At 38.9% G+C, this 16,897-nt stretch overlaps 1 protein-coding gene across 4 annotated transcripts in view; it reads left to right on the top strand.

Annotated features, from left to right (window-relative positions):
* LOC108707564 (neurobeachin) overlaps positions 1–16,897 on the top strand; it is a 390,963-nt gene that overhangs the window by 170,828 nt on the left and 203,238 nt on the right. For 3 of the 4 annotated variants that reach the window (XM_041582644.1, XM_041582643.1, XM_041582641.1), the window contains 7 exons: positions 1,687–1,867; positions 3,504–3,634; positions 4,830–4,937; positions 5,984–6,152; positions 8,496–8,931; positions 12,604–12,755; positions 15,076–15,202. In XM_041582644.1, the coding sequence (XP_041438578.1) occupies positions 1,687–1,867; positions 3,504–3,634; positions 4,830–4,937; positions 5,984–6,152; positions 8,496–8,931; positions 12,604–12,755; positions 15,076–15,202 (1,304 nt within the window). The remainder of the gene's footprint in view (positions 1–1,686; positions 1,868–3,503; positions 3,635–4,829; positions 4,938–5,983; positions 6,153–8,495; positions 8,932–12,603; positions 12,756–15,075; positions 15,203–16,897) is intronic. The other variant, XM_041582642.1, reaches the window with a different exon arrangement.

The following is a 16,897-nucleotide window of genomic DNA, read 5'->3' as shown; positions in this document are numbered from 1 at the left end:
AAACAGAACTCTATAAACCTGTAGATGAGACTACTGATGAATTGGCCTTCAGCCTTGCACCACTAACTTTCTGGAACTTTTTGCAATCTTATATCAGAGGAGCCTCTTTAGAAACGTTTCAAATAAACGTAATTTTTTTCCCTTAAAAGCATTAAAACCCATATTTAAATACTATGAAATGAAGGATGTCCTTTGTTCTATTAGCACTTCCAAGCACCCTATAAATGAGGTACTACTTTAAATAGGGTGTAATGTCCTTTAACATCTACCTTATGTAACTTGTTGTAGATACGGTTACTATTCTCTACTCAGATTGTTCATTAGAATACAGTTGGAAATACTGGAACATGTAACTGTGGAGAGTAGCAGTTCAGTGGGAAGGCCATTGTTTGATTCTGGTTTTATTCTACAGTTGTCCAAAAGTATTGCTGTTTAATAAAGCTAAAACTAGAATTTCTGCTTTGTTGCTCAAATGTTTATCCTTCAGTATCTGGTAATGGGTTAGTTGACCAGCTGAATTGGATTGGTTGATCCAGAACACTGGAGCTGTAATTAACTTGGCCAACATTTTATGATGGAGTCAGGTCATTTGACAAAGTAGCTGTTGTCTGATCGGACCTGATCATCTGATTATCGTGTTCTGATTTTAGCACTTTTGTAAAGAACTCAGGAGAAACCAAGCCCAAAAGTCATGATGATTCCTTGTTCACACATAATGCATTTGGCTTTGGATTCAGACAACTTATTTGTGGAGTATTCCATATTCTACCAAATTCAAAAAAATACATATATAAATTTGGTGCTCTTTTTTTTGGTCACATCTCATGGCAAATATCTGCCCATGCTGTTTGTAAATGTGTTTGAAGTATGAAAAAGTAGCAACAAATGATGGCACAAAGGAAACTTGTAATATAATTCTGCCTTACTTTTTCAACGAGGAACTCATTCCCATAGACATAGTATAAGGTGGGTCCTAAACAGTGATGCTATAAATTTAGTCACATAGGTGCAAGACATTTTAGGGGTTTAGTGGCAACTCACCTAAGGTTGTGCCGATATAGAATGAAGGCAAAATAGCCTTGTGAAATGTGACGTTAGCCAGTAGGGACGAGATATTCGAATCATGGGTAAAACATGCAGCTTGTTCATTTTGACTAATAACTACCATTACCTATTGTTTTCGGAAATTAAGGAATATATTCTATCTTAATGTCTTCTCCTGGTGCTAAATAAGTGAAACCAGGTTTAGCACCCACGGAGCTTATCTCTAAGCAGAGAGCCTCTAGCACCAATCTTGACATGGCAGACATTTGCTTTTCATCCAGTTGACCAACTGCCTTCACTTAAAGGATTTTCAGCCATATTTCAAGCAGATATATTTATAGTTTCCTGGTTTATATTAAAAAAAAAAAAAAGCAAAATATGGAAAAATAACACTCAACACTTGTCAACTTGTCATGATCTAAGCTGTGTGTTCCTACATGTCTCATTTGTCTGGATATTCTCAGTCGGTATGAATCAATATATGTTCTTTTATATGTTGCATTAGTCTGTCTGTAACTAAGTACATGGATCCAGAGGCATGTACATAGGCTAACACTGTGTCTTTCCTAACGGCTTGGAAAATGACTGTGCCTGTGTTATTCTGCAAATGAAATTACAACGTCCTTTTCTTTTCACATTAAGACTGAGCTGGAGAATATTGAAGTAACCCAAGGAATGTCATCGGAGACCGCAGTGACTTTCCTCAGTCGTCTCATGGCCATGGTGGATGTACTTGTTTTTGCCAGCTCCCTAAATTTCAGTGAAATTGAAGCAGAGAAGAACATGTCTTCTGGAGGCTTAATGAGACAGTGCCTGAGGCTTGGTAAGGTCCTTCTGGGAAGAACTGACTTAGTAGCACCACTAAAATGGCTTTGTTCAACTACCACAGGGAACTTGTTTGTCTAACAAAGTCCAGACTTTTGTCCGTTAAAGGAGAAGGAAAGTCGTTAACCACCGTTAACAAGCCGGAAGAGGATTGCTTCATGGTGCTCACTGGAATTACCGGTGCAGTTTTCTGCTGATAGGAGCACCGGGGTTTCAAGTTAGTAAATACATTCACTTGGGGGTACCTAACATTTAGCACCCCCAAGTGGTAAACAAATTTCCTTCTCCTTTAAACAGCTCCAGAACATTTGCCTACACAAACAAGTAGTGATGGGCAAATTTATTCGCCAGGCATGGATTTGCGGCGAGTTTTTTCTCAAAACTACGGCAAAAATTTTTGCACATTCAGAAATCTGCCCATGAAAATGAGTAGTCTGGTTCCATGAGAAATGGCAATCTTGTAGGTAAAGGTATGGGATCTGTTATCCAGAAACCCATTATTCCCATAGACTCCGTTTTATCCAAATAATTAAACATTTTAAAAATGATTTCCTTTTTCTCTGTAATAATAAAACAGTAGCTTGTCCTTGATCCCAACCAGCCTATTGGATTTATTTAATATTTACGTGATTTTCTCGTAGACTTAAGGTATGAAGATCAAAATTACAGAATGATCCGTTATTCAGTCTCGACCACTCTGGATAACGGGTCCCATGCCTGTACATGTTTGTGGGGTGCTTCTTGTTTGTGCCTTGTGAGAAATATGTACATTTATTGACTCTCTCTCTGCATAAAGACCATTTTTTTCAATGAAGATGACTGCTTATCCTGATTAGCCAGATATCCCAGCCAATAAGAACATGTCATATAAAGAACCCTATAAGATCATTGAGTAGACAGGAGCTGCAGAAATCCATACAAGGGCCTTTAGTTGGCCTGTTCTACAGTACGTCAACTAGAAATGTCTCGTACAGGATCTCTGGGGGGGATCCCATGATTGAATTGTAATGGCATGTTCATATGCCACTTATGCAGAATAACTATAAATCCCACCAACTGGCAGAGATCAGCAAGAACAAGTAAGATCTACAGGGCTAGAAGTTTCACACACCTGCGTCATGTATTTATTTATGTATTTATTTATTTATGACAGACAACTCCATATTTTTCTGTGACTTGTGGTTGGATTCCATACACCTATAACTTTTCATTCTGATCAAGGGGAAGTAATGTAAGAACATAATACATTCAGATATGTAAATATAGTGCATTTTGTGGTATATCACTTAAGTTTCCTTTATTTAGAGACATTTTATTGCCCCTCCAGTGTGCCCCTGAGCCCACAAAGGCAGACATACTAATCAAGGCTCCAGTCTTCTCTGGCTCCAGTAGAAGGTTACCCAAATCAGGGATGGGAAAATTCAAAACGGTTTCACTGATTGCATTTAATTTGCATGGAATCACTTTGCTACCAGTGGAGGCCACAACTTGCATTCATTAGACATGCTCTTAGTCCTATAATGCTCACTTTACAGTTTGATCTCCATTCCCGATTGATGTCAATGACATGCCTGTTAGGTGTCCACTGATGTTATGAAATACGTTTAAGCTGATTTTGATTAAACCTCTTTTAGTTTGTTGTGTAGCTGTGAGAAACTGTTTGGAGTGTCGACAGCGGCAAAGAGAACGAGGGTCCAAACCTTCCCTGGGCAGCAGTAAAGTCCAGGACAGCCTCCAGAATGTGCCTGCAAGCGCCTCAACTAAGGTAAAAATAAGCTCTTCCTTGAGCCGAGTCTGTTTCATTGAGTCTCCAGTGTAGATGGTAAAGTGGATGATTTGCCATAATGATCTGGTGTAGGGGTGTTTCTCTCCCAAGTCACTACTGTTACTACTCATTCTCAAAAAAAAAACCTTAAACTTTCCAGAAGGAAGTATTGCTTGATGGGAGGAAGCCTTGAGCTTGCCTGTTTTTCTAATTCACTTGGTGATGTGGGGTGCCTTCTCTAAATAAATACATTGGATTCATATAAGAAATTATATATGTCCCTTCCCTGGGCAGCACACGTTTATTAAGGATCACTCTCACAGCTTTCTTTGCCTGTACTAACGTCATCAGCTCGTTAGTGGGCCCTGCAGCCTTTTTTCTTTATACAGGTATAGGATTAGTTGTCTGGAAACCTGAAAGCTCTGAATTACGGGAAGGCCGTCTCCCATAGACTCCATTTTAAACAAATACTTCTAATTTTTGAAAGTAATTTCCTTTTTCTCTTTATAAATTAAACAGTACCTTGTAATTGATCCTAACTAAGCTGCATAAATCCTTATTGGTGGCAAAACAGTTCTTTTGGGTGTATTTAATGTTTAAACTATTTTTGATACACATAAGGTATGGAGATCCAAAAAGTTCCCTTCTCGGGAAAATATCAGGTCCTGAGAATTCCGGATAATAGATCCTTTACATGTAGTCATTTATTCCCTCTTCCTGTTTTTTGTCTTTATTTCAACCCCTTACTTTCCACCCTCTCCTATGCTTCATGCATTCCCATTCTTCATTTAGGCTCTTCCCTCTCTGAATCCTCTAGGTTCCTACATCTTCATCAACATCTTGTCCCCTAAACCTGTCTCCTTTCTTATGTGTGCGTGCGTTTTTGGTAGCTCACACAGGGAGTTTAATAAGGCAAATATCCAGCAAGTTTTGTACAAAGTCTTCTGTGTTTTCCCAATATTGTGTTGTTTCATTACTATGGGTGCATTTGGAACTTTGGCAACAGCAGCAGTGGGGGGGAACAAAAAATAATATAAATATATATATATATATATATATATATATATATATATATATGTACATACATATACATATAAAAATATAATGTTTAATATCCAATGTAGGATGAATCTTTGATTTTTTTTTTAAAAAAAAAAATCTCAATGTTAGTATAATGGTATAAATATATTTTCAGACTCCAGTAGACAGTGTTCCAGGGAACCTTTCGCCAATTAAAGACCCGGATCGACTTCTTCAAGATGTTGATATAAATCGGCTGCGCGCCGTGGTCTTCCGGGATGTTGTGAGTATTTTTCTTTTCCAGTTGTTTAATCGATTACTTTATTGTGCTCCTTTGGTCTGTCTGTGTGATGCACCCTGTAATAATTGAAAGGAGTGCAATTCTTCAACAGGCCACTAGACTGCACTGCAGAGCTGCCTGCCTAATCTCTTTCCTGCAGACCTGAGCTTTTAAACAGAGCTAACAGATGACTTATACAGTTTTCATACCTTTCATGTGCTGCCATATCAGTATATTCACTTGGGAGGCCACACATTCTATACAAATATATACATCTGCACACACATATTCTATACTCAAATCTTCCTTAGTAAGCAGGATTTGAGTATAGAATATGTGTGTATTGATGTATATATTTTTATACAATGTGTTTTTAAAAATAATGCTAGAGTAAATAATATAATAATAATAATAATACAAGTGCATTAAACTCATTTTTTAGGTTTGTAATAGTGTCCTTAAGGGGACCTTCTTCCAAAAGCTGCCTATGCCTCCTGAAACAATTAACAGACCTATAGATGAAATGACTTCTGTTACATTGTTTCAAGAAACAGGAACATAGAACAGAAAGGTTTAAACAAATTCTGCTTTCAATTGCAATTCCCTTTAGAAATACATTATAAATAATGTCTAGGGATGCACCGATTCCACTATTTTTGGATTCAGCCAAACCCTGAAGCAGATTCAGCTGAATATCGAACCCGAACACTAATTTACATATGGCAAGGAAGGGTGAAAGAGTCACGTGATTTTGAGCAGATCCGAATCCTACTGAAAAAGGCTGAATACCGAACCGAATCTTGTATTTGGTGCATTCCTAATAATTTCTAAGTAAAGTATATTGGAAAGCTGGTTCTTTAATTTTTTCAAAATACAGACAGAGTCAAGATCCCCTTTATGTAACATATTGCTGTGTAGAGTCTGGTTAATAATCAATTAAACTAAGATTTTTCTATAAATTGAGTAATCAGGCAAGTACTGCTTAGTGCCCAGGCACATTGGGTATACTAGCTACTGACAAAAAAAATAAATCTTTAATTCTCTTCTAGGATGACAGCAAGCAGGCTCAGTTTTTAGCACTGGCTGTGGTTTACTTCATCTCAGTTTTAATGGTCTCTAAATACCGTGATATATTGGAGCCGCAGAGAGAAACTGCCAGATCAGCCAACCAAGCTGCTAGAAACATCAGGCAAGAAATTAACTCGCCTACAAGTACAGGTAGGTGGATCTTCTATGACATAGTCTTTTGAACAGGAAACCCAACATGAACACTGAATGAACCGGAGAGCACAACAATTAAAATGGATTTGAAATAGTGAATAATGTCATGCTGGTGCTTCCTCTGGTCCTGAAATGTCGTATTTACTGGTGGCAGTTGTTTATTAGACCTGGGCAAACGTTACTCCAGTCACAGTTGATGAGTTTGAAAAAGAAGTCCCATCAGGTTCAACCTTTCCAAAGATATTTTACTTGCTGGTTCAAAAAACAAAAAATCCCAGACATAGGAATAGGATGTGTTACTTCTAAGTGGAAAAAGTTACTCATGTTACAATTGCGATCTTTCCAAGAAAGATTGTTCGTTTCAATACAGACGTGTAAAGCTGAATCATCCGATATACAGGAACAAACAATAGAATTCTACCTGTATCTGACAATTCAGCACCCGATGTTCGGGTGCCTTCAAATGCGCCCAATTAAAATTTTCCTGCCAGCTTGATCGACGAGCCGACCGATAGCCAAGTCATCTGCCGATATATGTCGGCTTGTCTCCCACCATACACACACTGAATATCGTATGAACATTTGTTTCATACAATATTATCGTTGCGTCTATGGCCATCTTTAGAGATGCAGAAAAAAATATTTGGATACAGCCAAATACCAAATCCTTCACATAAACATTTGGTCCAGTATGAAATCTACCCCTCACCCTCATCTCTGGAAAAAAATTTTTAAAGTACAGGTATATCCATAAATCCTCAGGTCCCGAGCGTTCAGGATAACCGGTTTTATACCTGAAGAAGTTTAAATCACTAGGGAGATGCCAAATGTTAGGCATACCCTGGGCTGGTGTAGTTTTCTGCCAACAGTAAGTGATTATAATCAGTATAATCACATAATGATATTAAGGGTTCAAGGTTAGTTTGAATTCTGAAAAAAGCAAAAATGCAGGCATCTGGTGGATTCAGCATCCATAAATCCTCAAGTCCCGAGCATTCAGGATAACCGGTTTTATACCTGTAGAAGTTTAAATCACTAGGGAGATGCCAAATGTTAGGCATACCCTGGGCTGGTGTAGTTTTCTGCCAACAGGAGCACTGGCCCAGGTTACTTCTCATCGACCTTCCTTCTTCATGCCTGGTGTGCATGCGCAGTGGAGTGAAAAGCCGAACTTTAAGCCACAAGCTTTCTTTTTCACTCTAATGCACTGACCCAAGGCCACTGGTTGCACCATTGAATTGCACCATGGTCCTTGTTGAGAAGTACTCACCGCTGATGCAGTTTTCTGCTACTAAAGAGACAGGCCCGGGGTATCAAGTAAGTGATTATAATCAGTATAATCACATGATGATATTAAGGGTTCAAGGTTAGTTTGAATTCTGAAAAAAGCAAAAATGCAGGCATCTGGTGGATTCTAGAAACCTGAATTCAGCGCATCAGTAGCAGATTGCTTTTGCCATAGAACCCACATGCGCTTTAATAGTATTTGCTTCTTTTTGTCTTTATTTTATAGAAGGGTTTTGAGGGTTCAATAGGAAGCGCTCTTATGTTTGGTAGGATTGATCACTGAGCAGGTCCCATGCGTTTTGGGCAAAAATTGTTCCGGTTGTATCCAATCAATCCCAGACAACTTGTATATGTGAATATATTTACACCAGGCACTTTTGACTCTCTCCTGTCTTGTTCCCTCGGGTCTCTTCCACAACTCAATATCTTCTTTTTCTTGCTGATGTCCATAAGTGACCTTGTGAGCCACTGCGTAGAAGATCCAGTTAGTGTGCAGAAGGCACACTTCTACCCTTTTAAGCTCTAATGCCTTTGTGTGTGGGTTATGCATTGATCTCAAAGATTATTTGGTTGTGTCAAGTGAGGGTGGATACAATGATTAACAAAATGTTGTTTGATAGAGCACAGCAGGAAGGGTCTTAACAATACAACATTAAAAAATGGTACATAAAAATGGAGCTCTGTTATTGGGAGCCATTGCGGGGCACATTAGTAGACACTGAGTGTTTGTTATGATAGAGGAACCTAGTTTCTATCATGATTATGATCACACTCAGCAGCAAGCAACTGGAATCTTCAGGACCTAAACAAATGGGTAAATGTCAGCCGACTTGGCTCTAAATTGACCAACATTATTTTGCTCAAGTACCCAGCTTCAATTTATGATACGTTTGTTGCAGAACCTTCTGTGAAAAGTACTTCATCCTCTCCATGTTTTGTTTTTTCCTGCAGTTTCCATTAATTTACAGTAGATAAGCCTCATGTTACAAATGTGCAGTTTGGCTCTGTTTCTTTACGTCACTGATCATTTTTGTGCATTTTTCTGTTTGTTAGAAACACCAGCTTTGTTTCCAGACCTCAAAGAGAAAGAAACCCCAACCCCCACTGAAGAGCTTCATTTAGAAAGTTCCATCCCTCACACAGATTCCGGAATTGGAGAAGAACACATTAGCAGTATATTAAATGGAACAGATTTAGATCCCAATACAAGTCTCGATGTCATGGGAGAACTTTTGTCTACATTGTCCTCCGATGTGAAGAAATCACAAGAAAGTTTAATGGAAAGTCCCAGTGAGCTGCTGAAACCTGCGCCATCAATATCCAGCATCAGCCAAAGCAAAGGCATCAATGTTAAGGAGATATTAAAAAGTCTGGTTTCTGCTCCATTTGAAATTGCAGAGACTGGGCCAGACCCTGTTCCGTATCCAGACCCTGCTCTAAAGAGAGAAGCCCAAGCCATTCTTCCTATGCAGTTTCATTCATTTGACAGGTATGGCTGACGTCTAAGGGTTTGATATAATTCTTTACTTGATTCAGAAATTAGTATTTATCCTGCAGAATAAGCGACATATTTAAGGGGGGATTGATCCCTCAACCAAGAAATGAATCAGTCATGTGTAGTTTTATGGGATTTGAGCCCCTGAGATTATTTTGGGGAAAATTAAACTGGTTTGTACCCTTGCCTTCAGTGGTGCTTATGGGCCTACTGCGCTCTAAGGCTAATGTAGTTTGTGCAATAGCAGAATTTTAAAATTACCACTGGTAAGTGTTGCTTGAGGCAAAGTTCTCATCCTTCCTTATGGGATGAATGGCACTGATTGAGTTGAGCAAAGCAAAGTTCTAGATGACAGATCAGTTACGGTATTAGGAAGACAAGTTTTTGCTGATGGTAACCAACCTGGACCAGGAAAATAGTTTATTAATTTTAAAACTGGATGATGTTAAAAAGAGAGGCTATTTTGTCTCGGAGTTGACATTATAGCAACACAATGAAGAATCCATTAAGATTTAAAACACACTGACAGTGAACTTAAGTTTTATTGCATAAAATCCCTATTAAACGACATGTTATATAAACTATAGGCCAGGGTTCCCCAACCTTTTGAACAACAACATTCAGAAATAAAAAAAAGTTGGGGTGCAACACTAGCATGAAAAATGTTCCTGAGGTGCCAAATAAGGGCTGTGATTGGCCATTTAGTAGCCCCTTATGTAGATTGTCAGCCTACATTGAGGCTCTGTTTCACATTGCAACTGGTTCTTATGCAGCCAAAACTTGCCTCCCAACCAGGAATGCAAAAATAAGCACCTCTTTTGAGGCCACTGGGAGCAACATCCAAGGGTTGAAGCGCAACATGTTGCTTACAAGTCACTGGTTGGGGATCACTGCAATAGGCCATATATGTATTTTGTAGGTTAACCACTGATAGGCTGTTAGGGAAATCATTTTAAATATTGGTAAACAAGTCAGAAATGCATGGAAAGGTCTGGTTATTTGGCCATGTTGCTATCTGGGCAAATTCTTGTCAGATGTGGCCTCTCAAGGGGGATGGGGTTGAGTGGTATGGCTCCTTGGACCAGTATTGAATTAAATGGGGTGCCGTTTTTGTAGGTGAGTTTTATGTCTAGCCCATTAGTAGAGTAATGTGGCCACACAAGGGCTGATCATGTATGCTCTCTGACCAATCAGAGTGAAGAGCAGCTGTGGGTCACCTTAACTTCCTCATCTGCTGATGCACCCTGCACTGATTGATATGGTGCATCAGCAGATGAAAATGTCTAACCTGCCAGATCCCCAAACCAACCAATATTCATTACATATGGATATCGGACAGGATTGATGGGCCCCCATACAAGCAGTTATTGTAAGAAACAAATCTTATCTGTGTGTGTAAGCCAATTGTTTGTTCCAATACAAGGACTGGAGGGCTTCAAAGTCAATCGAGGATGGCTCAGATATGAGCTTAGGCTGGGAATATTTATATTATATTATTCAAAAAAGATTTGTGTGAAAGCACAAAATTTTCATTTATTCTGACCTGCGCACACAGTTTTTAAAAATGCCCAAACAAGTTTAAAGTGTGAGCACAACAATTTTTTTGCGCACATCCTTGAATTCGCTATTTATACAAATATTAGAAGGGGGTATTTCTATCTTTTGGCCTTGAAAAATAACAACCAATTTTAGTGCATTCTGTATATTATATATAAATCAAGCTAAAATGGTGGTTCTATACTAATAAAGTTGATTTAAAAAAAAAAAAAATAACATTGAGAAAAAAGTAGGAAACCTCTTGTGGAAAACAAAAGTTAAACAATTAGAAATTTCTTTCTAAAGCTTTTCTGAATCTTCTATGAATGTTGAAGAAAAAAAAATCTCCAGGCATCTTATTGCTGAAAAAGGAGTATCTTTAAGATTCCCCAGGTTTTGGGAATAAAACACAAAAGCAAGATGAAGGTTATAAGATTCGGCTAGTTGCCTATTATTCCAAAGTGATACAAAAGATAAAATGACAAAATCGAGATAAAAGAAGGCTAATACCCTGCTACAAAAGGCACTTGTGTTCTTAATGTATTCAGCTGTTCAAGTGCTATCGAATATAAATGATGAGGTGATATTGATGAAAGGAGGGGATTGAGGTCTCGAGGGGCGCCGATGACGGATTGAACAGAAGCGGCCTTGCTCCACACCTAACTGAGGCCTGTCGTCTTCACTGCTCAAAGCCATAATGGGAGGTGGCATTCTGAAATGAGTTGCCACGGCAAAGAGTATTATTTTTGAAATGCTTTCACACAAATCACTAGCCCCTGCATACAACTTAGTTTCATGCTTTAATGTCATCAGGAGGCACAAATTGGTGTGTCTAATTGTTTGCCACCTGCCAGCAAAATGAGCTGCCAGCTCGCCAGACGGCTTTGATTGTATGTCAGCCATTCAGCAGATTGAGAGTGACACCATCAAAAATGGCTCTTCAAACTCCAAAGGCCGCACAGCTTTTTCAGAGACCTCTTCTTCGCGACGGCTTCTGGACTACTGCGTTTGTCAATTAGTTCTCAGTATATCACTTCCTACCAACCTCATCTGTGTTAAGCTTTGTATAATTGTGAAACTGGAATCTTAGGTTCTGACATGAACTGCTCAGTGATTCTAGGTAATCGCTAATCTCATCTTTGTTAGACATTATTTAAAGTGGAGTTTTTTGGCCCCTCCACCTCCGCTCTCTTGTCAGATGACTGATTTAGACTCGGATTTGTTATGGTTTTACCAAGAAGTCTCCCCGTTCCCTTGCCTTTCACTTATTTTGTCACACATACAAATTCGAATTTTAGGATTTGGTCCGATTTTCTGATCTGTATTCACTTGTTTTCTTATTATTCACTGTCACTTTTAAGCTAGTGTGGTTAGAGGAACCAGAAAATCGCAACTCTGTGTTTTAAGACTGATTGAAATTGAATTATTTCGGCAACTTTTGCAGTTTAAGGTTAACCTAGAAAATTTGCAGTTAATTAATGTTTGTGGATAGTCGTTTTATTTCTATTGAATACATTTTATCAGTTGCTGTAGAAAAAAAAATGTTTATCCAGAAGGAAATAATTAGATCGGTTGACTTTGTTCCATACTTACATTTTGCATTGACGTATGAAGTACATAAATGGATTTCGATGGTATTAATGGAAAGTGCACTAAAGTCACTCCACTTTAAGTATCTCAAATGTATTGATGTTGGGATCAATCTGATTTACTGTACAGGTCTACTGGTTTCATTCATGACAAGCGGGGTCATTTTTCAGGACCCGTAGTGAGGGCTCACATAGTAATACTGTCGGTTGATTAGAAAGCATATTTTATTAGACAAATTTCATATTAATAAAAACACTCCATTAAAATACACAAACACACAATGCTCAGTCTCATAACTAAAAAAAACACAGTTTTTGTAAATACAAAGACTTGTATATATACTGAATTACTTATGAGAAGGGAACAGGGAATGTTCATTGATCAATTGGTCACATTTTTACTTAGTCTTAGAGTGCACTCACAACCCTCCTCTTTTGTATAAAGTTAGTATAGTGTTTAGAGAACAATCTGCATAAAATTCCTACAGAGGAACCTGTGACATCTGACTTTGCTTCACTACATTCTTTTTTTCCTTTGCAGAAGTGTTGTTGTACCTGTGAAAAAACCTCCCCCTGGCAGTTTAGCTGTGAATACTGTTGGAGCTGCCAGTGGTGGTGGCATTACCCCGAGCACTACCCCAAACATATTTGCTGCTACTGGAGCCACGCCCAAGAGTATGATCAATACTACAGGTAATTTATTACTCCTTACAATCCCTAGTAAAAGACTGAACTTTGTCAATTAATTGGCTGATGTGACTCAACATGTATGTGTGCCCTTGGTTTGTTTGTGTGATCTGTGAATGGTATTCTCCCAGGGGGTGTCTTTTATGTGTTTTTTTTTCTATTTAGGATTACCCAATGGCACATGCTACTAAAAAAGTATATTTTTATGAAAATGGTTTATTTACATGAAGTTGGGTTTTACATTTTTGTGTTCAATTTTTACATCGTTTGGGGTTATTGTTATCCTTTAATCCAGGGGTCCCCAACCACCGGGCCGTGGCCCAGAAGCAGGCCGCCGAGCCTAGTGCGAATAAACGCGGGGCGCCAAATTGGTTGCCGGTGTGCCCCGAATTGGACTCCTCACGACAAAATTTGATGTTGGCGCATCCAAATTTTTGCCGACCTCTCCCCCCTGACCCCCCCCGACCCTATCCTTGACCCCACCCCCGTCCTCGAAAAAATATATTTTTGGCACCGGTCCCCGGTCCAAAAAAGGCTGGGGACCTCTGCTTTAATCAAGAACATATAGGTGGCCTTCATATGTTAAAGTGATACTGACACTAAAAAATGATTCTTGATGTACATTAAAAGTTACTTCTAGCTCATGTTGATTATTTTTCACTGATAGGTCTGTTTTTGTAAGTAATTGTTACTTGAAGTTCCTAAACCTGTTTTGCCAACATTCTCAACATGTCGGCTAGAATTTCTAATGCTAACAGACTGCTGAAGCTCAAATATGGCAGCCCCCTCATAGAGGAACATGGGAGATCAGACGAGTAATGTAAAAGCATCTGCAAATACTTTTATGGCAAAATTATAGATCACATGCAAAGACAATGTTAGGATAGATGTAAAAAAAAAGGTTTAATTCCATGTGTCAGTATCTGTTTAAGGGCTCCTCAGGGCTACTTGAATATATCTATAGGTCTGTGTTGGTACATGTAATAAGATCTACACAACGCAACTCCTGGGATAGAAGCAGTGTCATTGTAATGAGAATACCCCGCCATGTTCCTTTTCATAGACACATCTGTGCCTTCTTATACCATGAAATTAGGCAATTGACACTCAAAAAAAAAATCCGGCAAAACAATTCCAAATTTACTGTCATTGTGCAGCTATTATAAAGTGTGTCTAATTGCATCAGTATCACATTTACATAAGGATTGTAGAATTATTGTTCTTTTTTTCCTGTAGCAAATTGTAAAAATGTTTCCCCTATTTATTACAACAAGTCTTCTAGTTTATCAGCCTTGCAGGCTGGACCGTGTACATAATAGATTAATAGTGAACATTTTCCAAATTTTTATTTCAATTTCACATACTCTTATTACAGGACCATTGGACCCAAATGCAGTCCTTGCACCAGGCCTGGCAATAATAATAGACACCGGATCACTGTCAGAATCCTGTGTCTAAACATAAAAATACATTCGTTTATTGATGTGATAAACAGAATATTCCATTGGAGTGTGATAATCTTAGGGGAGAGGCATCCAGAAATTGTTATGAAATTTCGATTTTCATTACTTTCTTCTCTTAAACTCCTAGTAGACAAAACAACGAAGCTGCGTAACCAGTTTCAATGACAGCCTGAACAGAACTTCTTAAGGAATTGGGAATGTTCGCATTGCGTCATTTAAGCTCTACCACAATCTGCCGTCCGGCAGCACTAGTAGCGTCCCAGGGGCCCCCAAATGAAATGAAATGTTAATGTTGGTTCCTGGGAACCGCAGATTGTTTTGAAGAATGCAGAATGTGGATCCAGTATAAAAGTCTTTGCCGTTCATTTATGCCAAGACTCAATGCTTTATATTAACCAGAAACCCTACTTCTCCTGTGTGTTACTCCATACTGCACTAATACAATTATACTAAAATAGGCTAATTAAATTAGTCCCGTCCCCCCCTGCAATTTTCTCTTAACAATGTGGAAACATTACTACTGGCCTGTATAGCTCTCCTTCATATCAGTGTAATCTGTGTAATCCTATAGCCTGAGAGTAATGACTTGACTGACCTGTAATTATATTTTTGCCCACATTGAATGCTAATGCACAAGCATTTATACAGTAATTCATTTTAAGTACATTTAGGTTTAAAAAAAATATATGGTAATGCTGAGTGGATAAACCTACCCATATCTGTTTTAATTCCATTGTCTTTAGTTTTATTTATGGTTCCCTGTTACCTGGGATAGGGATGCCAGTGACTAATACAGAACTGCTTGTTAAACTCCATGCTTCGTTGTGTATATATGATTTGTTAATGCTTTCTGTCCTTCATAGGTGCTGTGGATTCTGCTTCCTCCTCATCCTCTTCGTCTTCTGGCTTTGTGAATGGTGCTACAAGTAAAAACCTTCCAGCTGTGCAGTCTGTGGCCCCAATGCCAGAGGATTCAGCTGAGAACACAAGGTATTACATTTGTGTGTTAACAAAGCTGTACTGCTGTTGCTTTTGAATTTTCAGTCCATCGGCTGTAGGGTCTATTCGTTGGTGTAGCAAGTGGTGATTGATGCATGGGGTTGGGTGTTTGGGAAAGGACGAGGCTTTCTTTGTAAAGGGGATCATTATTTATTATTAACATGTATTTATATAGCACCAACATATTGCATAGCACTGTAAAGTAAATGTGATTATACAACTAAATAACATGAATTATATACATAGAACATATGGAGTTGCATACGTCACAATCAATACCGGTACAAAAGGTGAGGAAGGCCCTATGCAGAAAGAGCTTACACTCTAAAGGAAAGGGAGTAATACACAAGGTGTGGGAGTGGGCAAGATTGAATTAAGTGGGTGAGAAATGTGGTACTGTATGTGGTGTTGCGTTTGGTAGTTAAGCAGAGTGAGGGTAGGCTTCTCGAAAGAAGTGCGTTTTAAGGGTAAGGCCACACGAGGAGATTCGGGGAGATTTTGTCACCTGGCGATTAATCGCCTCGTCTTCTGAGCGACAATCTCCCCGAACTGCCTCAGCGTGTGTTCCCATAGGCTACAATGAAAAGTCGCCTGCGCTAAAGCACTCGCAGCGATGCGTTTTTCAATAGTCGCCCAAAGTTGCCTCACAGTTTGGTCACAGTTGTAATGCAGTACTTTCTTCATGTTGTTTATTCATGATGCAGTCTGCCTCTCTCATCATTATGTATCTACACCTTCCAACAAAGTCTACAGCAATTCTTGGAAATACTCTCATCATTATGTATCTACACCTTCCAACAAGGTCTACAGCAATTCTTGGAAATTCTGTTCCATAAGTGACCATCCTTCTCAACTGAATGATCTCTGAACATGTACTACTTCAGGCCACCATACATGGGCCGATAAAAGCTGTCGACAGACCAAGCAGCTTATTGGCCCGTTTGTGGGGCCATCCGATGGGCTTCCCCGATCGATATCTGGCCAAAAGTCGGGCAGATCTCAATTGGACAGATTAAAATATCCCATCAGATCGCAGCCGCATCTATGCATGTATGCGGTCCCTCGACCCGACCGCCCGTATCGGATCCATTATGATCCAATCGTTGGGCCCTAGGGCCTATGATCGGATCAGACCGATATCGCCCACTTCAATGTGGGCATATCGGGGAGAGATCCGCTCATTTGGCGGCATCTACATCTATAGCCATTTGGAGCTGCATTCAAGGTGCTGTGTCTTGCGAAATGATCTGTTTTGTGTCATTGACATGCTCAGTAATACCCGATTGGACAGATCATTTTGGGAATGTATTAATGAGCCCAAGTGCATTCCATTTATCTTTCCAAGCAATAAGGTCTATGCTTTGGATTTAATGGTGGTCATACACAAGGTGTTAAAAGCTGCCAGCTTGGTCATTCCAGGCCGAGTCAGCAGCTTATTGGCCCAAATATTGTGTTCACTACAGGTCTGCCAAACCAATATCTGGCCAAGTATCAATTGATTAGAAAAACTTGAAAAAAGTATCTCGCCAACCGCAGTCGCTAATGTTCTTCATTTTAGCAATTATTTATTTGTTCAAAAAATAATGAATTCATTTGAAATCTCACAATTAATTTATATACACTAAAGCCATTTAGTAAAAATTCATGTATTTAAAACCTATTAATTTCATTTGAATAAATCATGTA

Source organism: Xenopus laevis, chromosome 2L, assembly GCF_017654675.1.
Source record: "Xenopus laevis strain J_2021 chromosome 2L, Xenopus_laevis_v10.1, whole genome shotgun sequence".
In the NCBI taxonomy this organism is placed as follows: domain Eukaryota; kingdom Metazoa; phylum Chordata; class Amphibia; order Anura; family Pipidae; genus Xenopus; species Xenopus laevis.
This window is presented reverse-complemented; position numbering and strand designations above follow the sequence as displayed.